The sequence below is a fragment of the Cervus elaphus genome, chromosome 17 (genome assembly GCF_910594005.1).
Source record: "Cervus elaphus chromosome 17, mCerEla1.1, whole genome shotgun sequence".
In the NCBI taxonomy this organism is placed as follows: Eukaryota; Metazoa; Chordata; class Mammalia; order Artiodactyla; family Cervidae; genus Cervus; species Cervus elaphus.
Genome location: NC_057831.1, coordinates 59,761,981 through 59,788,191, shown reverse-complemented (window position 1 = coordinate 59,788,191; position 26,211 = coordinate 59,761,981). Strand labels below are relative to the sequence as shown.

At 40.4% G+C, this 26,211-nt stretch overlaps 1 protein-coding gene across 2 annotated transcripts in view; it reads right to left on the bottom strand.

The window, feature by feature from the left end:
- Positions 1-18,253: 18,253 nt before the first annotated feature.
- Positions 18,254-26,211, bottom strand: part of SLC30A9 (solute carrier family 30 member 9) — a 78,369-nt gene continuing 70,411 nt past the window's right edge. For both annotated transcript variants that reach the window (XM_043871018.1, XM_043871019.1), the window contains exon 18: positions 18,254-21,419. In XM_043871018.1, the coding sequence (XP_043726953.1) occupies positions 21,375-21,419 (45 nt within the window). In that variant the 3' untranslated portion in view covers positions 18,254-21,374. The remainder of the gene's footprint in view (positions 21,420-26,211) is intronic.

The window sequence follows — 26,211 nt, the reverse complement described above, 5'->3', positions numbered from 1 at the left end:
ACAACCCAAAACCTATGGGACACTGTAAAAGCAGTGCTAAGGGGAAGGTTCATAGCATTACAGGCTTACATCAAGAAACAAGAAAAAAGCCAAATAAATAACCTAACTCTACACCTAAAGCAATTAGAGAAGGAAGAAATGAAGAACCCCAGGGTTAGCAGAAGGAAAGAAATCTTAAAAATCAGGGCAGACTATGGAAAACAGTGTGGAGATTCCTTAAAAAACTGGAAATAGAACTGCCATATGACCCAGCAATACCACTTCTGGGCATACACACTGAGGAAACCAGATCTGAAAGAGACACATGCACCCCAATGTTCATCGCAGCACTGTTTATAATAGCCAGGACATGGAAGCAACCTAGATGCCCATCAGCAGATGAATGGATAAGGAAGCTGTGGTACATATACACCATGGAATTTTACTCAGCCGTCAAAAAGAATTCATTTGAACCAGTCCTAATGAGATGGATGAAACTGGAGCCCCTTATACAGAGTGAAGTAAGCCAGAAAGATAAAGAACATTACAGCATACTAACACATATATATGGAATTTAGAAAGATGGTAACGATAACCCTATATGCAAAACAGAAAAAGAGACACAGAAATACAGAACAGACTTTTGAACTCTGTGGGAGAAGGTGAGGGTGGGATGTTTCAAAAGAACAGCATGTATACTATCTATGGTGAAACAGATCACCAGCCCAGGTGGGATGCATGAGACAAGTGCTCGGGCCTGGTACACTGGGAAGACCCAGAGGAATCGGGTGGAGAGGGAGATGGGAGGGGGGATCGGGATGGGGAATAAATGTAAATCTATGGCTGATTCATATCAATGTATGACAAAACCCACTGAAATGTTGTGAAGTAATTAGCCTCCAACTAATAAAAAAATTAAAAAAAAAAAAAATCAGGGCAGAAATAAATGCAAAAGAAACTAAAGAGACCATAGCAAAAATCAACAAAGCTAAAAGCTGGTTTTTTGAAAAAATAAACAAAATTGAGAAACTGTTAGCAAGACTCATTAAGAAACAAAGGGAGAAGAACCAAATTAACAAAATTAGAAATGAAAATGGAGAGATCACAACAGACAACACTGAAATACAAAGGATCATAAGAGACTACTGCCAGCAGCTCTATGCCAATAAAATGGACAACTTGGATGAAATGGACAAATTCTTAGAAAAGTATAACTTTCCAAAACTGAACCAGGAAGAAATAGAAGATCTTAACAGACCCATCACAAGCAAGGAAATCGAAACTGTAATCAGAAATCTTCCAGCAAACAACAGCCCAGGACCAGATGGCTTCACAGCTGAATTCTACCAAAAATTTAGAGAAGAGCTAACACCTATCTTACTCATACTCTTCCAGAAAATTGCAGAAGAAGGTAAACTTCCAAACTCATTCTATGAGGCCACCATCACCCTAATTCCAAAACCAGACAAAGATGCCACAAAAAAAGAAAACTACAGGCCAATATCACTGATGAACATAGATGCAAAACTCCTTAACAAAATTCTAGCAAACAGAATCCAACAACATATTAAAAAAATCATACACCACGACCAAGTGGGCTTTATCCCAGGAATGCAAGGATTCTTTAATATCCGCAAATCAATCAGTGTAATACACCACATTAACAAATTGAAAGATAAAAACCATATGATTATCTCAATAGATGCAGAGAAAGCCTTTGACAAAATTCAACATCCATTTATGATTAAAACTCTCCAGAAAGCAGGAATAGAAGGAACATACCTCAACATAATAAAAGCTATATATATGACAAACTCACAGCAAGCATTACCCTCAATGGTAAAAAATAGAAAGCATTTCCCCTGAAATCAGGAACAAGACAAGGATGCCCACTCTCACCACTACTATTCAACGTAGTTTTGGAAGTTTTGGCCACAGCAATCAGAGCAGAAAAAGAAGTAAAAGGAATCCAGATAGGAAAAGAAGAAGTGAAACTCTCGCTGTTTGCAGATGACATGATCCTCTACATAGAAAACCCTAAAGACTCTTCCAGAAAATTACTAGAGCTAATCAACGAATATAGTAAAGTTGCAGGATATAAAATTAACACACAGAAATTCCTTGCATTCCTATACACTAACAATGAGAAAACAGAAAGAGAAATTAAGGAAACAATACAATTCACCATTGCAACTAAAAGAATAAAATACTTAGGAGTATATCTACCTAAAGAAACAAAAGACCTATACATAGAAAACTATAAAACACTGATGAAAGAAATCAAAGAGGACACAAACAGATGGAGAAACATACCATGTTCATGGATTGGAAGAATCAATATTGTCAAAATGGCTATACTACCCAAAACAATCTATAGATTCAATGCAATCCCTATCAAGCTACCAACGGTATTTTTCACAGAACTAGAACAAATAATTTCACAGTTTGTGCCGGACCTGCCGGCAAAACGAACAGGTCGAGGACGCAATCACCAGAGCACCTGAGAAATAAAAGACTCGGAAAGATGGGGTTGAGAGGGACGGAGTCAGCTTGTGACTGATTCTGACGACTTTATTGAGGGGTAACATACATATATATGCTAACAGGATTCATCAAATTTTAGATCAAAGACTTGCATACGTGCAGAACTGCAGACACTAGTTTTAGCTCAGGAGTTTTATCTTAACTCCAGCAGAGCATGGCACCAGCGTCTTACAATCAGTTAAAGACTGCCTAGACATAAACCATTCACAGGAGCCCGATAATCTTATCAGAGTCAGGAAAATGGGCAAATGGTGGCTGCAGCGATTTCCTTGAGGGAGGTGAGAAAGGCCAATTTGCACTTTAATAAATCAGGGGTGGCGGGACAGAGAGGGACCTCTTAGATCTCTCTCAGGGCCGAGAAGGGGCCTGAGCAGCCAGGCCGGCTCCCCGCAAGTTTGTATGGAAATACAAAAAACCTTGAATAGCCAAAGTAATCTTGAGAAAGAAGAATGGAACTGGAGGAATCAACCTGCCTGACTTCAGACTCTACTACAAAGCCACAGTCATCAAGACAGTATGGTACTGGCACAAAGACAGAAATATAGATCAATGGAACAGAATAGAAAGCCCAGAGATAAATCCACAAACCTATGGACACCTTATCTTCAACAAAGGAGGCAAGGATATACAATGGAAAAAAGACAACCTGTTTAACAAGTGGTGCTGGGAAAGTTGGTCAACCACTTGTAAAAGAATGAAACTAGAACACTTTCTAACACCATACACAAAAATAAACTCAAAATGGATTAAAGATCTAAATGTAAGACCAGAAACTATAAAACTCCTGGAGGAGAACATAGGCAAAACACTCTCCGACATGAATCACAGCAGGATCCTCTATGACCCACCTCCCAGAATATTGGAAATAAAAGCAAAAATAAACAAATGGGACCTAATTAAACTTAAAATCTTTTGCACAACAAAGGAAACTATAAGCAAGGTGAAAAGACAACCCTCAGATTGGGAGAAAATAATAGCAAATGAAGCAACAAAGGATTAATCTCAAAAATATACAAGCAATTCCTGCAGCTCAATTCCAGAAAAATAAATGACCCAATCAAAAAATGGGCCAAAGAACTAAACAGACATTTCTCCAAAGAAGACATACAGATGGCTAACAAACACATGAAAAGATGCTCAACATCACTCATTATTAGAGAAATGCAAATCAAAACCACAATGAGGTACCATTACATGCCAGTCAGGATGGCTGCTATCCAAAAGTCTATAAGCAATAAATGCCGGAGAGGGTGTGGAGAAAAGGGAACCCTCTTACACTGTTGGTGGGAATGCAAACTAGTACAGCCACTATGGAGAACAGTGTGGAGATTTCTTAAAAAACTGGAAATAGAACTGCTGTATGACCCAGCAATACCACTTCTGGGCATACACACTGAGGAAACCAGGTCTGAAAGAGACACGTGCACCCCAATGTTCATCGCAGCACTGTTTATAATAGCCAGGACATGGAAGCAACCTAGATGCCCATCCGCAGACAAATGGGTAAGGAAGCTGTGGTACATATACACCATGGAATATTACACAGCCATTAAAAAGAATTCATTTGAATCAGTTCTAATGAGATGGATGAAACTGGAGCCCATTATACAGAGTGAAGTAAGCCAGAAAGATAAGGAACATTACAGCATACTAACACATATATATGGAATTTAGAAAGATGGTAATGATAACCCTATATGCAAAACAGAAAAAGAGACACAGAAGTACAGAACAGACTTTTGGACTCTGTGGGAGAAGGTGAGGGTGGGATGTTTCAAGAGAACAGCATGTATATTATCTATAGTGAAACAGATCACCAGCCCAGGTGGGATGCATGAGACAAGTGCTCGGGCCTGGTGCGCTGGGAAGACCCAGAGGAATCGGGTGGAGAGGGAGGTGGGAGGGGGGATCGGGATGGGGAATACATGTAACTCCATGGCTGATTCATATCAATGTATGACAAAACCCACTACAATATTGTAAAGTAATTAGCCTCCAACTAATAAAAATAAATGAAAAAAAAAAAAAAAGACTATGGTTTTTCCAGTGGTCATATATGGATGTGAGAGTTGGACTATAAAGAAAGCTGAGTGCCAAAGAATTGATGCTTTTGAACTGTGGTGTTGGAGAAGATTCTTGAGTGCCTTGAACAGCAAGGAGATCCAACCAGTCCATCCTGGAGGAGATCAGTCCTGGGTGTTCATTGGAAGGACTGATGAAGCTGAAACTCCAATACTTTGGCCACCTGATGCCAAGAGCTGATTCATTTGAAAAGACCCTGACGCTGGGAAAGATTGAGGACAGGAGGAGAAGGGGACAACAGAGGATGAAATGGTTGGATGGCATCACCAACTCAGTGGACATGGGTTTGGGTGGACTCTGGGAGTTGGTGATGGACAGGGAGGCCTGGCATTCTGCGATTAGTGGGGTTGCAAGGAGTCGGACACGACTGAGCGACTGAAGTGAACTGATTCTGCCATAAGAAAGGAAATCCTGCCGTTTGCAGCAACATGTACGAACCATGTTTACAGGCATTATGCTCGGTAGAGTAAGTCAGACGGAGAAACACAAATACCATATGCTATCACTTCTACATGGAGTCTAAAAAAAAAACTTACAGAAACAGAGAACAGATTGGTGGACGGGCTGTGAAATGCATGAAATTGGTGAAGGGAGTCGATAAGTACAATCCTTCCAGTTATAAAAAAAAGTCCCGAGGATGTAACTTGCAGCACGGTGACTATAGCAGAAAGAAAAGTGTTAGTCGCTCAGTCATGTCCGACTCTTTGTGACCCCATGGACTGTACCCGCCAGGCTCCTCTGTCCATGGGATTCTCCAGGCAAGAATACTGGAGGGGGTTGCCCTTCCTTTCTCCAGGGGATCTTCCCAACCCAGGCATTGAACCCAGGTCTCCCACATTGCAGGCAGATTCTTTACCGTCTGAGCCACAAGCCACTAGGGAAGCCCAGGAATACTGGAGTGGGTTGCCATGCCCTTTTCCAGGGGATCTTTCTGACCCAGGGATCGCACCCTGGTCTCCTGCATTGCAGGCAGATTTTTTAACGTCTGAGCCACCAGGGAAGCCCCAGAGGGGACATTGTGGCTGCATGGGCCGGGGATCAAATCTGTGCCTCCTTCGTGGCAGGCAAGAATTCTACTACTGATCCACCCATGCACTGGTTAACAATGCTATACTGCCTGTTTGAAAATTACTAAGAGTAGTTCTTAAAAGTTCTCCTTACAAGAAAAAAACTTTGTAGCTATGACTGGTGATGGATGTTAACTTGTGGTGATCATTTTACAATGCATACAAATAGTGGCTCATAATGCTGTGTTTCTGAAACTTATATAATGTAATATGTCAGTTATACCTCAATAAAATTAAGTAAGTAAATAACTCATAAGAAATTTGAAGCCTCTTCATCTGAACACATGGCCAAGCTGGGAGGGGTGGTCCTACTGCAACACTAAGCCCATCTTCAGGATACAGCAAGGCCTTGGGTTTCAGCGATGTGAAGGTGGAGCTAAGAGACCTAGAAGGAGCCTTGCAGGCTGGGCAGAAAAGAAGTCCCAGGCAATGAAGGAAAGAGCTGTGACATCTATTTCATCCCTTCTGGAGGTCCAAACTTTTCCCCATTTAGAATAAGCTGAGAAATTTTATACCAAACACAACTGCCTGTAAAATTTCAAATGGCTTCAATCTGAGTTTAACAGCCCCCTCTCCCTCCCCCTCTTACTAAATCATCTTAAAGCTACACCTAGAATTCAATAGGAAAAATTACAATAGAAATGGGTTTTAGAGTTCTCGCAGATTTATTCAACATTTCTACTGAGAACAAATAAATCACAATTCAGAACTCCAGCAAGAAACAATACCTTGAAGCTACACTTGTGAGGAAACAAGTTAAATCTACGGAACCACCAGAGACACTCTATCTACCATTTCAAAATAAGCATGAGGCTCTCATCCTTTATGCCTCTCCAGACCCAGCAGAGATGTAGCAGAGTGGAATTCACTCAGTATTGACGGCCAGAGACAATCTGCCTGAACACTCAAGGAACAGGGTCTCAGGAATGAAAATGCACTCTGATATTCCCGTTAGAATGAGGTTGCATGAGCCTAATTAGACAGAGCTACCAATTGAAGATCAATACCATATTTTTGTACACATTCCTTTCCTCTTTCCTGAAACACACCACCCCTTTCTCTCCATCTCTGACCTCAAAGGTCACAGCCTGGAGGAGGCTTTCCTATCCCTACTGCCTAGGTAGGAATGAGGTACTACAGTGCCTAGTGACACAGGGTGCTCACAAAATATCTGTTGAGTGAATGCAGTAATTGAAGGCTCAGTTTTTTAAATTTCTCTTTCAGTTTACCAATTTTATAAGACAATTTCTCTAGGCTTCCCTGACAGAGAAGTATCTGTTTTTACAATAACCCATAGTGAGGTCCAAGAGCATGACAGATTATATAAATGAAGAATTAAGCATGCGGCCATGTTGAGTTCGAAATACAACTGTTTTTTTTTTCAATTTATTTTTAAATTGGAGGATGATTGCTTTACAATGTGGTGTTGCTTTGTGCTATACAACAATGCAAATCAGTCATAACTATATTTATGCTCCCTCCCTCTTGAGTCTCCCTCCCACCTACCCATCTCACCCTCTAGGTCATCAGAAAGCCCCAGGCTGGACATCCTGTGTTATATAGCACCGTATACCGCTCTTATTAGGGCTGGAAGTCCCTATGGGAAAGTTGAACTCTAATGGTATTAAACTCAAGTTAAAAGATAATTGAAAAAAAAAAAAAAAGATAATTGAAAGAAACCAGCTTATCTTCAGCCTTTTCCCTTTAAAATTTTTGGTTCTTAACTTCCTTTTGAAAGGGAGTATTAAAGTTAGAATTCTAATTCAGAAATTCTCACATCTTAGTTTTATGATACTCTTATAATGTTTTCAATTATATCAGGACAGTTGAAGAGTTGTCAGTCCTTTTCAATTATCTTTTTGTTCTATTCTATAACATCTTATGGAAAAACCTGAACAAGCTTTTTGATCAACCCAATAAAAGACACGCTCATCACTAGAAATCTCTAAGTGACAAAAAAAAAAGAGAAAAGTCATATTGAACATTGTTACTGCTTAGTATATGTATTAGGTTGGTGCAAGTTTTGCATTGTTGAAATTTGCCATTTGATATTGGAATACATTCTTAAATAAATGTGGTTATGTTATACAACATTTTAATGCACATTTCTTGCTTTATGTTTTCTGCCAGTGAATCATTACTTGCTATTTATTTTACATGTTGTGTTAGTTATGGAAACGATGCTAGACAGAAGCAAACTTGAGCAATATTCTTATTCCAGTTCAAAATGGGTCATAAAGCAGCAGAGACAACTCACAACATCAACAACTCATTTGACCCAGGAACCGCTAATGAATGTATAGTGCAGTGGTGGTTCAAGATGTTTTGAAAACGAGATTAGAACCTTGAAGATGAGGAGCTCAGTGGCCAGCCACTGGAAGTTGACAACGACCAATCAAGAGCCATCATTGAAGCTGATCCACTTACATGAGAAGTTGCCCAAGAACTCAACATCGACCATGTTACGGTCGTTTGGTATTTGAAGCAAATTAGAAAGGTGAAAGAGCTCTTTAAGTGGGTGCCTCATGTTCACTTCAGTTCAGTTCAGTTCAGTTGCTCAGTCGTGTCCGACTCTTTGCGACCCCAAGAACTGCAGCACGCTAGGCCTCCCTGTCCATCACCAATTCTCGGAGTCTTACCCAAACTCATGTCCATTGAGTCAGTGATGCCATCCAGCCATCTCATCCTCCGTTGTCCCCCTCTCCTCCCACCTTCAATCCCTCCCAGCATCAGGGTCTTTTCAAATGAGTCAGCTCTTCGCATCAGGTGGCCAAATTATTGGAGTTTCAGTTTCAGCATCAGTCCTTCCAAAGAACACCCAGGACTGGTCTCCTTTAGGATGGACTGGTTGGATCTCCTTGCAGTCCAAGGGACTCTCAAGAGTCTTCTCCAACACCACAGTTCAAAAGCGTCAATTCTTCAGCGCTCAGCTGTCTTCACAGTCCAACTCACATCCATACATGACCACTGGAAAAACCATAGCCTTGACCAGACGGACCTTTGTTGACAAAGTAATGTCTCTGCATTTTAATATGCTGTCTAGGTTGGTCATAACTTTCCTTCCAAGGAGTAAGCGTCTTTTAATTTCATGGCTGCAGTCACCATCTGCAGTGATTTTGGAGCCCCGAAAAATAAAGTCAGCCACTGTTTCCACTGTTTCCCCATCTATTTGCCATGAGGAGATGGGACCAGATGCCATGATCTTAGTTTTCTGAATGTTCAGCTTTAAGCCAACTTTTTCACTCTCCTTTTTCACTTTCAACAAGAGGCTCTTTAGTTCTTCTTCACTTTCTGCCATAAGGGTGGTGTCATCTGCATATCTGAGGCTATTGATATTTCTCCCGGCAATCTTGATTCCAGCTTGTGCTTCTTCCAGCCCAGCATTTCTCATGATGTACTCTGCATATAAGTTATATAAGCAGGGTGACAATATACAGCCTTGACATACTCCTTTTCCTATGTGGAACCAGTCTGTTGTTCCATGTCCAGTTCTAACTGTTGCTTCCTGACCTGCATACAGGTTTCTCAAGAGGCAGGTCAGGTGGTCTGGTATTCCCATCTCTTTCAGAACTTTCCACAATTTATTGTGATCCACACAGTCAAAGGCTTTGGCATAGTCAATAAAGCAGAAGTAGATGTTTTTCTGGAACTCTCTTGCTTTTTCGATGATCCAGCAGATGTTGGCAATTTGATCTCTGGTTCCTCTGTCTTTTCTAAGTTCAGCTTGAAGATCTGGAAGTTTCTTGGTTCACGTACAGTTGAAGCCTGGCTTGGAGACTTTTGAGCATTATTTTGCTGGCGTGTGAGGTGAATGCAATTGTACAGTAGTTTGAGCATTCTTTGGCATTGCCTTTCTTTGGGATTGGAATGAAAACTGACCTTTTCCAGTCCTGTGGCCACTGCTGAGTTTTCAAAATATGCTAGCATATTGAGTGCAGCACTTTCACTCATCATCTTTTAGGATTTGAAATAGCTCAATTGGAATTCCATCACCTGCACTAGCTTTGTTCCTAGTGATGCTTCCTAAGGCCCACTTAACTTCACATTCCAGGATGTCTAGCTCTAGGTGAATGATCACACCATCATAATTATCTGGGTCATGAAGATCTTTTTTGTATAGTCCTTCTGTGTATTTTTGCCCCACCTCCTCTTAATATATTCTGCTTCAGTTAGGTCCATACTATTTTTGTCCTTTATTGTACCCATCTTGGCATGAAAATTTCCCTTGGTATCTCTAATTTTCTTGAAGAGATCTCTAGTCTTTCCCATTCTGTTGTTTTCCTCTATTTCTTTGCATTGATCACTGAGGAAGGCTTTCTTATCTCTCCTTGCTATTCCTTGGAACTCTGCATTCAAATGGGTATATCTTTTCTTTTCTCCTTTGCTTTTCACATCTCTTCTTTTCATAGCTGTTTATAAGGCCTCCTCAGACAACCATTTTGCCTTTTTACATTTCTTTTTCTTGGGGATGTTCTTGATCCCTGTCTCCTGTACAAAGTCATAACCTCTGTCCATAGTTCTTCAGGCACTCTTTCTATTAGATCTAATCCCTTGAATCTATTTGTCACTTCTACTGTATAGTCATAAAGGATTTGATTTAGGTCATACCGGAATGGTCTAGTGGTTTTCCCTACTTTCTTCAATTTATGTCTGAATTCGGTAATAAGGATTTTATGATCTGAGCCACAGTCAGCTCCCAGTCTTGTTTTTGCTGACTGTATAAAGCTTCTCCATGTTTGGCTGCAGAGAATATAATCAACCTGATTTCGGTATTGACCATCTGGTGATGTCCATGTGTAGAATCTTCTCTTGTGTTGTTGGAAGAGGGTGTTTGCTATGACCTGTTCGTTCTCTTGGCCAAACTCTATTAGCCTTTGTCCTGCTTCATTCTGTACTCCAAGGCCAAATTTGCCTGTTACTCCAGGTATTTCTTGACTTCCTACTTTGGCATTCCAGTACCCTTTAATAAAAAGGACATCTTTTGGGGGTGTTAGTTCTAGAAGGTCTTTTGGTCTTCATAGAACCATTCAACTTCAGCTTCTTCAGCATTACTGGTTGGGGCATAGAGTTGTATTGTCATGATATTGAGTAACGGTTTGCCTTGGAAGCGAACAGAGATCATTCTGTAATTTTTGAGATTGCATCCAAGTACTGCATTTCAGACTCTTTTGTTGACTATGATCACTACTCCATTTCTTCTAAGGGATTTTTGCCCACAGTAGTAGATATAATGGTCATCTGAGTTAAATTCACCCATTCAAGTCCATTTTAGTTCGCTGATTCCTAAAATGTCGATGTTCACTCTTGCCATCTCCTGTTGAACCACTTCCAATTTGCTTTGATTCATGGACCTAATATTCCAGGTTCCTATGCAATATTGCTCTTTACAACATCAGACTTTGCTTCCATTACCAGTCACATCCACAACTGGGTGTTGTTTTTGCTTTGGCTTCATCCCTTCATTCTTTCTGGAGTTATTTTTCCACTGACCTCCAGTAGTATATTGGGCACCTACCAACCTGGGGAGTTCATCTTTCAGTGTCCTATGTTTTTGCCTTTTCATACTGTTCATGGGGTTCTCAAGGCAAGAATACTGAAGTGGTTTGCCATTCCCTTCTCCAGTGGACCACATTTGGTTAGAAATCTCCACCATGACCCGTCCGTCTTGGGTGGCCCCACAGGGCATGGCTCATAGTTTCATTGAGTTAGACAAGGCTGTGGTACATGTAATCAGATTGGTTAGTTTCCTGTGATTGTGGTTTTCAGTCTGTCTGCCCTCTGATGGAGAAGGATAAGAGGCTTATAGAAGCTTCCTGATGGGGGAGACTGACAGAGGGGGAAACTGGGTCTTGTTCTGATGGGCGGGGCCATGCTCAGTAAATCTTTAATCCAATTTTCTGTTGATGGGTGGGGCTTCCTGTTATTTGGCCTGAGGCCAAACCATGGTGGAGGTGATGAAGATAATGTCACCTCCTTCCAAAGGTCCCATGCATGCACTGCTACACTCAGTGCCCCCAACCCTGCAGCAGGCCACTGCGAACCCACGCCTCTGCCGGAGACCCCCGGACACTCACGGCAAGTCTGGGTCAGTGGCTTGAGGGGTCACTGCTCCTTTCTCCTGGGTCCTGGTGCACAAGGTTCTGTCTGTGCCCCCCAAGAGTCTATTTCCCAGCCCTGTGTAAGTTCTGGCAGCTCTGTGGTGGGGTTAATGGCGACGTCCTCCAAGAGGGCCTGTGCCATACCCAAGTCTGCTGCACCCAGAGCCCCTGTCCCTGCAGCAGACCACTGCCGACCTGGACCTCCGCAGGAGACGCTCAGACACAGTTCTGTCTCAGTCTCTGGGGGCCCCCAGGTCCTGGTGCACACATGGTGTATTTGAGCCCTCTGAGCGTTTCTGGCGGGAGTGGGCTTTGATTCTAAACACAGTCTCCCCCCCACCCTCTTTCTGGGGCTTCTCCTTTGCCCTTGGACTGGGGGATCCCCTCACAGTCACTCCAGCGCCATGCAGCTGCACTGCGCCAGTCATTTAACTAGACTGTGAGTCTATTTTTAAAAAATCTTTATACCTCTAGAGATAGCATCATGCATGAAACATTCACTTGTCAACATATATTTATTGAGCCTACTATGCCAATCTAGATGCCAATCTAGTTTCTGGAGATCCAGCTCCCATGGATGTTACATGTTAGTAGAGGTGGACAATAAACAAAATAAAATTATAGTATGCAGGTAATAAATGCTATTGTCAAAAATAAAACAAGGAAAAATTAGAGGTGTGGGGAGAGAAATGGAGAGGGTTTGCTCCTTTATAAAGGGTGGTGAGGAAAGGCCTCACTGATAAAGTATACTTTAATCGATGCTTTTTAAAAAATTACTATTTATTTATTTGGCTGCGCCAGGTCTTATTCGCCATTGTGGAATCTTTGATCTCTGTTGCAGCATGTGCAAACTCTTAGTTGTGGCATGTGGGGTCTAGTTCCCTGACCAGGGATTGAACCCAGGCCCCTACATTGGGAGCATGGCGTCTTAGCCAGTGGATACCAGGGACGTCCCTGATAAGGTAGCCTTTGAACAGATATTTGAAGAAGCAAAGCAGCAAGCTGTGCAAGCACGTGGTGGAAAGAGTATTTCAGGCAGTACAAAGGCCCAGGTGGAGAGCATACTTAGGATGTATGAAAAGCAGAAAGGAGGCCAGTCTAGCTGGAAGAGGGAGGGAGAAAAGAGTAGAAAATGGGGCCTGAAAGATGGTGGAGAAACTCATCGTGGAGGACTTGTAAGCTTCGTCCGAGCAGACTCTGTTGGTCTGTATGAGATGAGAAGCTACAGGGAGTGCTTCGGGCAGTGACACCATCTAATATATTTTCAAAAAACCACAAGCTGCTGTGTTGAAGCAATGTGAGGGCTAGGATTAGAAGGAAATCACTGAAGAGTCTATTTTGAAAATTCAAGCCAGATATGATGATGGCTGACATGAAGATAATAACTGAGATGCTGAGAAGTGGATTCTAAGTATATTTTGGAGCTAGAGCCCATAGATCTTGCTAAGGGGTTGAATGTTCATTGTATGAAAAATAAAGAGGAGCCAGGCATAAAGCAAAGTTTAGGGCAACTGAAAGGATGAAGATGTCATTTAATGAGGAGGGAAAGACTGCAAGTGAATTGTTTTGAAGGTGAGACGAGAAACCGGGAGTTTTCTTTTTTGATACGTTGAGTTTGAGATATTAGTTATCTCCCAAATCTCAGTAAAGCTCACATTGCAATGGTTATGGGTTGGTTGTCTTTCTGTTCCATGTGCCTTTTTTATTCAGGAAACCACATTAAAATAAAACAGCCCCTACCTGGAACATGCCATTCTCAAGAAAAGAGGGAAAACAGCTATGGTAGAATCATGCAATAGCTCTTAAAATATCTGCTCGATTAACACAACACTGTAAATCAACTATACTTCAATTTTAAGAAATAGACAAGACGTCTGCTCAGACATGGCATATACCACTCCTGCTCACAATATATTGGCCAAAGCCTGTTGCATGACAAAGCCTGATATTAATGGGAAGTACTGCAGTCTTATGGCAATGGGATAATTATTCAACAGGGACGGGTAATGTTCTTTCATAAGGGCAGTGTCTAATCAGAACCAATCACCTAATTTACCCAAGTGGAATGTCAAGTTGGCAACTAGGTGTATGAACCTAGGGTTCAAGATAGAAAATATAGATTTCAATAAATAGTGGTTTTTGAAGGCATAAAATTGAGTCACCCAGTGAATGAGTGTGGCTGGAGAAGAGATGTGACCCTGGGACACGCCAATTCTTGGAGGTGAGGGAAATGAGGAATAACTTGCAGAAGAGAAGAGAAGAGAGGCCACCAAGGTAGGAGGAGAACTCAAGAGAGTGGGGTTCAGAAAGCCAAAGATTGAGCGTCACATGTTGCTGGTAGGTCGAGTCAAATGATCATTTAAGATTGACCATCGTATTTAGTAGTATGGAGGTCAAGGACGGGGTTAGCAGAGAGAGAATGAAAATGGGAAAAAAGAAGAGCAGCAAATAGAGATGACTCCTTTGAGCTTTTTTTTCCTGTAAAGGGAAACAGAAAATTGGGAAAGTAGTTGAAGGTTTTTTTTTTTTGTTTCTAGGAATTCATAAGTGTGTGTGTGACTGATGTTTGTTTTAGGTCATTTTCTATGATGGGAGAAATAAGAGCATATTGATAAAAATCCAGAAATTTGGTGAAGATTTCACACATTGTCAAACTTCGCAAGACTGGCCAAAAGTTTGCACCGACTAGCCAGGTTGTGAATGCAAAGGAAAAGTTCTTCAAGGAAGTCTGAAGTGCTACTTCAATGAACAGATGAATGATAAGGACACAAAAGTCTTATTGCTTATCTGGAGAAAGTTTTAGTAGTCTGGCAGACAAACAAGCCACAACATTCCTTAAGCCTACTCCAGTGCAAAGCCCTACCTCTCTCCAACTCTGTGAAGGCTGAGAGAGATGAGGCGGCTGCCGAATAAAAGTTTGAAGCTAGCAAAGGTTGCTTCATGAAGTTTAAGGTAAGAAGCCATTTCCATAATATAAAAGTGCTAATACAGAACTTTACATTAGCAAGGGTAATGCAGAAGCTGCAAGTGCTAATAGAGAAGCTGACACAAGTTATCTAGAAGATCTAGCTCAGATAATAAATGAAGGTGGCTACACCGTGTAACAGATTTTCAATGTTGACAAAACAGCCTTATATTGGAAGATGCCCTCTAGGACTTTCACAGCTAAAGAGAAGTCAATGCCTGGCTTCAAAGCTTCAAGGGGCAGACTGACTCTTGTTAGGGGCTAAGGTGGCTGATGACGAAGCCAATGCTTTTACCATTCCAAAAATCCTAGGGCCCTTACAAGCTAGGCTCAATCTACTCCACCTGTGCACTGAGTGGAGGAACAAAGCCTTCAGGAGACAATGTATCTGTCCACAAGGTTTACTGAATGTTTTAAGACAACTGTTGAAACTCACAGCTCAAAAAAAAAAAAAAAAAAAAATTCCTTTCAAAATATTGCTCTTGCTCTGGGATCCAATGGATGTTGGCAATTTGATCTCTGGTTCCTCCGCCTTTTCTAAATCCAGCTTTTACATCTGGAAGTTCTCAGTTCATGTATTGCTGACTCCTAGTCTGAAGGATTTTGACCATTACTTTTCTAGCATATGAAATGAGCACAAGTGTGCAGTAGTTTGAGCATTCTTCGGCATTGCCTTTCTTTGCGAATGGAATGAAAACTGACTTTTTCCAGTCCTGGGGCCACTGCTGAGTCTTCCAAACTTGCTGGCATGTTGAACGCAGCATTTTAACAGCACTGTTTTTACGATTTGAAATAGCTCAGTTGGAATTCCATCACCTCCGTTAGCTTTGTTCGAAGTAATACTTCCGAAGGCCCACCTGACTTCACACTCCAGTGTCTGGATCTAGGTGAGTGATCACACCATTGTGGTCATCGGGGTCATTAACATCTGGGTCATTAATATACAGTTCTGTATAATTTTGCCACCTCATCTTAATCTCTTCTGCTTCTGTTAGGTTCTTAGGGTTTCTGTCCTTTGTTGTGCCCATCTTTACATGAAGTGTTTCCTTGGTATCTCTAATTTTCTTTAAGAGACCTCTGGTCTTGCCTATTGTTTTTCTCTGTCTTTGCATCGTTCACTTAAGAAGGCTTTCTTATCTCTCCTTGCTATTCTTTGGAACACTACGTATCTTTCCCTTTCTCCTTTGCCTTTCGCTTCTCTTCTCTCAGCTATTTGTAAGACCTCCTCAGACAACCATTTTGCCTTCCTGCATTTCCTCATCTTTGGGATGATTTTGGTTACCTCCTCCTGTACGTTACAAACCTCCGTCCATAGTTCTCCAGGCACTCTATCAGACCTAGTCCCTTGAATCTATTTGTCACTTCCACTGTATAATCGTTAAGGGATTTGATTTAGGTCATACCTGCATGGCCTAGTAGTTTCCCCTACTTTCTTCAGTTTAACTCTGAATATCGCAATGAGCTCATGATCTGAGCCACAGTCAGATACAGGCCTTATTTTTGCGGACTGTATGGAGCTTCTCCACTACTGACAATGTGCCTGGTCACCCCAGAGCTCTGATGGAGATGTACCACAAAACTAATGTTTTCATGCTTGCTAATACAACATCCATTCTGGAGCCCATGGACCAAGGCTTTCAAATCTAATTATTTAAGAAATGTACCTCATAAAGCTATAGTTATTCCTCTGATGGATCTGGGTAAAGTCGATTAAAAACCTGGAAAGGATTCACCATTGTAGATGTCATTAAGAACAGAAGTGGTTCACAGAAAGAGGACAAATTATCAACATTAACAGCAGGTTGGAAGATGTTGCTTACAACCCTCATAGATGACTTTGAACTTCAGTGGAGGGAGTAACTGCAGATGTGGTGGAAATAGCAAGGAAACTGGAATTTGAAGTGGAGCCTAAAGATGTGACTGAATTACTTCAATCCCATGATAAAATTGGAATAGATGAGAAGTTGCTTTTTATGAATAAGCAAAGAAAGTGGTTTCTTGGGGTGGACTGACTTCTGGTGAAGATGCTGTGAAGAATACTGAAATGACAACAAAGTACTGAAAATATAATGTAAATTTACTTTATAAAGCAGGGCAGGGTTTGGGAGGATTAACTTCAATTTTCTACTGCATAGAACATTGGAGGAGAATCTACAAAGCTCTGCTGTGGGTAAAATGCTATCAAATGACAGCATGCTACAGAGAAACTGTTCAAGAAAGCAAGTCCAACGACGCAGGGAAACTTCATTATCTTAGGAGATTGCCACAGCAACTCAACCTTCAGCAACCGCCAGCACCCTGGTCAGCCAGCAGCCATCAACGTGAAGACAAGACTCTCCGTCAGCAAGAAGCCTCTCAAAAGGCCCAGATGATGGTTAGCAATTTTTGGCAATAAAGCACTTTTACATTAAGGTGTTTACATCGTGCTCTTAGGCACAACGCTATTGCACGCTCACAGACTACAGAAGACGCCAAACGTGACTCTGAACATTTACTTGGCTGTGCCAGGTCTTCATTTTTGGCATGTGCGATCTTTTTTAAAATTTTTTTTTAGCTGCGGCATTGGTGAACTTTAGTTGCAGCATGCAAACTCTTTAAGTTGTGGCGTGTGGGATCGAGCTCCCTGAATAATCAAACCCAGGCCCCCGGCACCGGGAGCATGGAGTCAGCCCCTGAACCACCAGGGAGTCCAATTTAACTTCTATATGCAGTGGGAGGCCAGAGAGTTGGTATGACTTGCTCTAACGTTTGCTTCACCGCAGCGGTCTGGGACAGAACCTGCACTCTCTCTGAGGGATGCGTGTACATAAAAAATGGTACTTGGCATAAACAGCTCAAATTATCCTGTTGATAGCCATTATATATAACGGATTTTTTTTTTTTTTTACTTTTGTCTATTTTAAAACTTCTACAAGCTCTTAAAGACACACACATATTTTGTACTTTGCTTCACAAATTCTAAACTGTACTGCTTTTATTTTCAATATGTTTTGATTTGGAGGAGGGAGATAGGCCCTCTCAAAATACCGGATTACTCTGAGTAACGAACGTGGCTCAGCTTCTTGTGAAAAAGGAAACACAGCCGGCTTCCTGCAGGGTTAGTCCAGAATTCAGCCTGGACCCCACTGCAGGCTGGCTCTAGGCTCAACCTTTCGTTGCTTTAATTTTTGTACTTTTTTCCCCCTAAATACACTATATAGGTATATCTCAAAAGACATAACCCAACTAACATGTTCCAATAATCTTATTTTGTCAAAATGTAGTGATATAGTACAGTACGTGTCACTAAGGAATATACACTGTTTAATTTTCACTTTATCAAGCACATGATATCCTAACAGTATATTAGTAATAGTTCTCTTTATGTTGAAAATGGATTATAAAACAATTAAGGGTTTTTATATCTTAGTTTTGTAAAACTGAGGACACCCACAAATTAACAACTATGCTCAAGAAATTATAAATTGTTTGGAAACAAAGGCATGATATTTAAGGTTAGCACATGAGGTAAAGTAGTATTTGTTTAACAAACATTTATTTATCAGGGGGGAAAAAAATCCCAAACTAAGAAGTAAAACATTCTTATTTACATACAACAATTATTAAGGAAGAATGCATCCTGAGGGACCAGGGAAATCTAACCTGCCACAGAGATCAAACAGATGAAATACAATGTAACAGAAACAAAAATTTTCTCTTTTCCATAAAACCAAGTCTAGAGATGCTAGTAAACTTAAATGCAAATATAAAGGCTGCCAGACCAATCTTCTATATAAACGCTTTCCAAAGTTCCATTTCAGAGACAAAGATGAGGGATTTAGGGGGGACAATCTTTGAATCAACATTTTACCTTCAGTTCTTTGCTTCACTGACTTCTGACAGTTTGGCAAATTGGGGGTCATCACATTTAAAAGAAATGCCAAAGCTTGACAAATGCAATCTAAGAAAAATAGTATAAATTCCAAATGCCTGTGCAATTTTCTGTAGTTTCCAGCATTCTCAAAAAGTTATCAGATTTAAAACTTACGCCATTTCCTTTATACAGTGTAATTTTACCAAAAAGCATTACCCAAAGTACAGGATAATTAAGGTAACACACTCAAGTCATATACCCAAAATTCAAATCTAATGCCATTTTGTTGTTCTGGGTTATCTGGTGTGTAGGAGGATGTATGCAGATATAAGTTTATTTTTTAAAAAACGTGAAGGTTTTCCAATCTGATTCTCTCTTACAGTTTCCTAAGTATATGCTCAGGAATCTCCCTCTTTGGAATTGAGTATTACTGGCCACTAACATAGTCCACTTAAAAATACATCTCTACTCCTCATCCTCTGCTGTGGTCTGAGAGGCATGCCACCTTCCATAGTCTGGGGCCTGTTCCTTACAGCCAGGGCTGAAAACAAGTATATTTCACCTTTGCTAGTCTCCAGATTTCAGCTTGATACAAAGAGAAGTAATGGCCTTAACTGACCTTGTCTCTGTCCAACATTAGATATTATCTTAAAGAAAGGGGATCAAATTCCCTGATTTCAAAATTCAAATTTGACTCTCATTTAAAAAAAAAAGAAAAAAAGGACCAGGGTTGTTATACATTAAATTCCTAGATAGGCTGTACTTCTTTATGTCAAATTTCACTTAAAGTATCAGTGCAGGACAAGACCAGGAAGAAAGGACAGAAACATAACCTTCAATTATGATTTAAGAATAGGTATTACTTCAATCAAAATCAGATTAGAAAAGTCAAAGAAGTATCAGGAATTGGCTTCTGTCAGGGAGTCCTTTAAACAAAATGTACCATTTGGAATAACTATTGCACATCAACTTGAGATTTTTTTTTTTTAATACGTTAATATTCTTGTCTAGCCAGGTAATATTTTTCAGAGTAATTTTACTAGGAGGAAATTGGATATAATTTGGTATCTTCCCATATGACACTGACATGGAATAACAAAATGGCAGTTGGGAAAGGGGAGGGAGGAAGATATAGAAAATATAGAGTGAATTATAATGGGTAAAAAATGTTTCTTAAAAAGGGTGAAGAATTTGAAACCATAAGAACAAATTATGGGTGTATACAGGTATATGTATAAAAGAGTTTTATATCTTAAAAAATAAAATTGGAATGTTATTTCATTTAAAATGTACAGCAAGCAAAATGCTTTGTAATGGTAAAAAATGTACACCAAACTAGATTTTCACAGTTTTGCAGTAAATGACAGTTCTGGGTCAAAAAATTACCACTACAAACCCTTTAATCAAATGTTTATTTTTTTGTTTCTGGCATTACAATTTGATATAATTGATAAACTTCAATCGAAGTTTATAGACACTGACCTAGGTCCTTAAACACCCCCTCTTCCAGCAAAGAGCTTACTCACGCAGCATCACGCTTGCATGGACAACGCTCACCCGAACCCGAACAATTTAAAGTGCATGTGAACGGGTTTGACAGATGGAGAGACAGCTGTAGTTTTGCACTAAGTTTTCAATTACTGAATTGCATGTTTTTTCACCTTGATACTTTATGATCATTAGAAAGCTACTTACATAATGTTATAATCATACTTTATGCTAAATGCCCATTTGTAACTGCAAGAAACTCATGTTATACTATTGACTATGATATTAAACAAAGTCATGGTCACAAGTCTCTGTATAAGGGAGGTTTACGTCTCTATCTCTTAAAGCAAGAAATATCACAGTTCAGATTTACATAAGTAGTGCCTCTTTTAAAATAAATTAAAAATAAAATGCTGTGGTGTCTGTAAAATCATAAATATTTCTAGTCCACTTTACAGAATGTTAAAATGCTTATAAATGCATTATCTCCTAGTAAATACACATGGCAGCATTGGAGCCAGTTAAAAAAACAAAAACTAAAAACCAGTCATCACACTGGCCCATGGAAACCTCTAGGGTTATTTTATATTTCCTACCATTAGAAAAATTAAACTAAATAAGAAAAAAAAACAAAGGAGAGAAAAGAAATTTTACACAACAGCAATTAGCATGACCTAAAAGAGTGTACTGAAGTTATCCTCCTTCAATTGAGGAACAAAGTCCTACTGGAATGGACATTTATGGATAACCAAGTTATTAGCACAGTGTTCCCCATAGTGCTCAGGGCAAAAATACAAGCCATGTCGAAATAATTTCTACATTCTATAAGGAAAGACAGACTCTGAAAACGGAGTGGCTGTTTCAAAAACCAGAATACAAGATTTAGCCAGAATGTTCAAGATTGACAGGTTTTGATGGAGTGAAATCTTCACTGGCAGCAAAATAAAGAACCATAATCTTATGGACACTGCTTATTTTTACCCACGTGAAGGAAGGAACATGATTGTGGGTACAATACACACTGACAGGCTAAAACAAGAAATTATGACAATTTAAGTAACTAAAACGTTTCCCACTGAAACATAAAAACATGATTTCCAAATTGATTCAACTTGTAATATGTCTCTTAGAAGAAGCTATTTTAGTTCTACGGACTGTTGCATTGCCCTTTTCATATAAATACTTCCTCCATCTTCAAATAAACGGCTTCTGAATGGCATTGACTCCCTCAGTGTGGGAAAGTAGTCTTCGTAAACTTGGTTCCAAGGCTCCCTCCAAGGTGATTCATCCCATCAAGTCTACAATATCTCTAAATCTACATGTCGAACTTCAGGATTTCGTTTCTGGAAGGAAAAAAATCACCATTACAGTATTAATAGCAAAATTTTCTTTATTCCTTTTTTCCCCTTTATTCCATTTCCTTTATTCCTTTTTATCAATTTTACTTTATTTACTGAGCTGCACTGTATGCCGTGGGATCTTAGTTCCCTGACCAGGGATCATACCCATGTGCCTCCAGCACTGGAAGCTCAGAGTCTGAACCACTGGACCACCAGGAGAGCTGCTCTTTTTATTTCTTTTGCTCCCATGAAAAGATTTGGTCAAACTATTTCACTGTAGCATAGTATCAGGAGAAATATTTACATAGGGAAAAACACAAGATCAATAATGACCAATAGATAATGACCAATCTAGTATGTGCAAAGTATTGCAAAGCAGTGCAAATATTCTCATTTGTGGTGAAAATCACTGCAGAACAATAATAATCAGAACTAAGTTGATATTAACTTATTTTACATATTCCAGTTACAGTCCATATAGTCTTGATCTAAGACTGTTCTAGAAAGTAGAGCTATGGTTATTAAATAAGACTCTGCTTCTGACCCTGAGGGACTCGGTTTAGTCAGAGGCAAGTATATGAATAACCTTGATGAGTTAAAGCATTATGACTAATAACAATAATCAGTTAACATTTAATGAGCAGTGACTCGTGTCAAACACTGTGTAAGAGGCTTCACAGAATAGTGTGTGCTTTAAAACTGTCATCATAACCCAATTACTTCCATTTTACATATGGGAAAACTGAAGGTTAAAGAAATTAACTAACCATCCAAAATCACACAGCTAGTAACTGATGGAGCCAAGACAGATTCCAGGCCTGACTCCAGACCCCAAATCTCCTAACTATTTTTATGTACTAAATAATGATTCTGGTTACAATACCATGAGATCTATTACTTTCGTTCATGAGATCCACAAAGAATTCACTGAGCATATAATATCTAACCAAGGTTTGAATACAGTGAATTTTCCAGACAGAGAAGGAAAAGGGTCTAGAGAGAAGAAAGAACATGAGCAAAGTCAGACAGCCTGTGACGTATGCACTGGCAATATGGTATAATCAGCACAGAAACTGCAAAAAGGGAGGGTTAGTGATAAGGCTGGAAAGATAAGCAGAAGTCAGACTGTAGAAAAATCTAAAGAAATTTCAACAACAAAAATTATTATATGCCTAGACTGTAGCAAGCACTGAAGTATACAACAATGAACAAGAAACAAATAGCACTTGACCTGGAAGAACTTATCTTCAGTGAGGAAACACATACTGAGTAAGCAGACATTGTAATGTACGCTACTGCAGAGCAAGTTAAGATTTGGGAGGATTTTCCCACTACGGATACGGTACACAACACAAGAACTTTCCTTTGACTTGAGATTAACTGTACCTTATGGCCACCTTCTCCTCCTCTCCTCCTGTAGGAGGAGAAGGGGACGACAGAGGATGAGATGGCTGGATGGCACCACCAACTCAATGGACATGACTTTGAGTAAACTCCAGGAGTTGATGATGGACAGGGAGGCCTGGCGTGCTGCAGTCCATGGGGTCACAAAGAGTTGGACACGACTGAGCGACTGAACTGAACTGATAACCAGCTTAGCTATGCTCCCCTCATAGCTCAGTCTGTAAAGAATCTGCCTGCACTGCAGGAGACCTGGGTTCGGTTTCTGGGTCGGGAAGATCCCCTGGAGAAGGAAATGGCAACCCACTCCAGTATTCTTGCCTGGAGAATCCCATGAACAAAGGTGCCTAGGACGCTACAGTCCATGAGTTGGCAAGAGTAAGATACAATTTAAGTGACTAAACCACCACAACCACATTAGTCAGGGATGTTTTCACCTAAAGTGTAGGCAAAATGTGGCTTCTTGGTTTGAAAGACTTATATAACTCAGAAACATGAGATAATTCAGTCTACTGATGATTTCAGTTCAGTTCAGTCGCTCAGAGTGTCCAACTCTTTGAGACCCCATGGACTGCAGCATGCCAGGCTTCCTTGTTCATCACCAACTCCTGGAGCTTGCTCAAACTCCTGTCCATTGTGCTGGTGATGCCATCCAACCATCTTATCCTCTGTCGTCCCCTTCTCCTCCTGCCTTCAATCTTTCCCAGCATCAGGGTCTTTTCAAATGAGTCAGTTCTTCACATCAGGTGGCCAAAGCATTCGAGTTGCAGCTTCAGCATCAGTCCTTCCAAAGAATATTCAGGACTGATTCCTTTCAGGATTGACTGGTTTGATCTCCTTGCATTCCAAAGGACTTTCAAGAGTCTTCTCCAACACCATAGTTCAAAAGTATCAATTCTTTGGCACTCAGCTTTCTCTATAGTCCAACTTTCACATCCATACCTGACTATTGGAAAAACCATAGCTTTGACTAGACAGACCTTGTCAGCAAAGCTATGTCTCTGCTTTTTAATATGCTGTCTAGGTTGGTGATAGTTTTTCCTCCAAGGAGCAAGGGTCTTTTAATTTCATGGTTGTAGTCACCATCTACAGTGATTTTGGAGCCCCCCAAAATAAAGTCTGATACTGTTTCCATTGTTTCCCCATCTATCTGCCATGAAGTGATGGGACCAGATGCCATGATCTTAGTTTTCTGAATGTTGAGTTTCAAGCCAACTTTTTGATTCTCCTCTTTCACTTTCAACAAAAGGCTCTTTAGTTCTTCTTCACTTTCTGCCATAAGAGTGGTTGTCACCTGCATATCTGAGGTTATAGATATTTCTCCCGGCAATCTTGATTCCAGCTTGTGTTTCATCCAGTCCTGCATTTTGCATGATGTACTCTGCATATAAGTTAAATAAGCAGGGTGACAATATACACCTTTGACGTACTCCTTTCCCAATTTGGAACCAGTCTCTTGTTCCATGTGCAGTTCTAACTGTTGCTTCCTGACCTGCATACAGATTTCTAAGGAGGCAGGTCAGGTGGTCTGGTATTCCCATCTCTTGAAGAATTTTCCACAATTTGTTGTGATCCACACAGTCAAAGGCTTTGGTGTAGTCAATAAAGCAGAAGAAGATGTTTTTCTGGAACTCTTCTTGCTTTTTTGATGATCTAGCAGATGCTGGCAATTTGATCTCTGGTTCCTCTGCCTTTTCTAAATCTAGCTTGAACATCTGGAAGTTTCTCGGTTCACATACTGTTGAAGCCTGGCTTGGAGAATTTTGAGCATTACTTTACTGGTGTGTGAGATGAGTGCAATCGTCTGTTAGTTTGAGCATTCTTTAGCATTGCCTTTCTTTGGGACTAGAATGAAAAACAGACCTTTTCCAGTCCTGTAGCCACTGCTGAGTTTTCCAAATTGCTGGCATATTAAGTTCGGCATTTTCACAACATCATCTTTGAGGGTTTGAAATAGCTTAACTGGAATTCCATCACCTCCACTAGCTTTGTTCGTAGTGATACTTCCTAAGGCTCACTTGACTTCACATTCCAGGATGTCTGGCTCTAGGTGAGTGATCACACCATTGTGGTTATCTAGGTCATGAAATCTTTTTTGTACAGGTCTTCTGTGTATTTTTGCCACCTCTTCTTAACATCTTCTGCTTCTGTTAGGTCCACACCGTTTCTTCCTTATTGTGCCCATCTTTGCATGAAATGTTCCCTTGGTAATCTCTGATTTTCTTGAAGAGATCTCTAGTCTTTCCCATTCTATTGTTTCCCTCTATTTTTTGCATTCATCACTGAGGAAGGCTTTCTTATCTCTCCTTGCTATTCTTTGGAACTCTGCATTCAGATTCTGCTTTGCCTTCAGCTTCTCTTCTTTTCTCAGCTATTTGGAAAGCCTCCTCAGACAACCATTTTGCCTTCTTGCATTTCTTTTTCTTGGGGATGGTCTTGATCACCGCCTCCTGTACAATGTCATGAACCTCCACCCACAGTTTTTCAGGCCCTCTGTCTATGAGATCTAATCCCTTGAGTCTATTTGTCACTTCTGCTGTATAATTGTAAGGGATTTTATTTACGTCATGCCCGAACAGTCTATTGGTTTTCCCTACTTTCTTCAATTTAAGTCCAAATTTGGCAATAAGGAGTTCACGATCTGAGCCACAGTCAGCTCCCAGTCTTGTTTTTCCTGACTGTACAGAGCTTCTCCATCTTTGGCTGCAAAGAATATAATCAATAATTTAATGGCTTCTAATTAAACCACGTGCATGGTCAGTTGCATCCGACTCTTTGTGACCCCCATAGACTGCAGCCCAGCAGGGTCCTCTGTCCATGCAGTGTTCCAGGCAAGAATACTGGAGCGGCTGTCATTTCCTCCTCCGGGGGTCCTCCTGACACAGGGATTAAAACTGCATCTCCTGCGCTGGTGGGCGGATTCTTTACCCCTGAGCCACCTGGGATGTCCCAATTAAAGCACAAAATAAGCTTAAAAAGTAATAAGCTTATTTGATTATGATAAGAATAAATACACTTAAGAATGGCCAACTTGTTAATTATTCTCCAGTCGGTACTGTGATGTTTGTTTCTAATAATAGTAAAGCCAAAATAAAGAGTTAGTTTTAAAAGTCCATTATTTCCCTTGACAGGGAAATAAAAACAGAATGGAAATGTAACATATATTCATTCACCAATTACCCGGCATAAAAACAATCATCTCACATTTTATTAAGAACAATGGTTTTCAAAGTTTGGTCCAAGGATTACTGGGTTACTGAGATATTTTCAGGGGTGACTCCAAGGTCAAACCACTTTCCTAATTTTACAGTAAAACGCTTTTGCCTTTTGTACTACGCTGACATTCCCTCCAGTGGCATAAAAGCAATGGTGATAAAACTGCTGGGACTTGCAC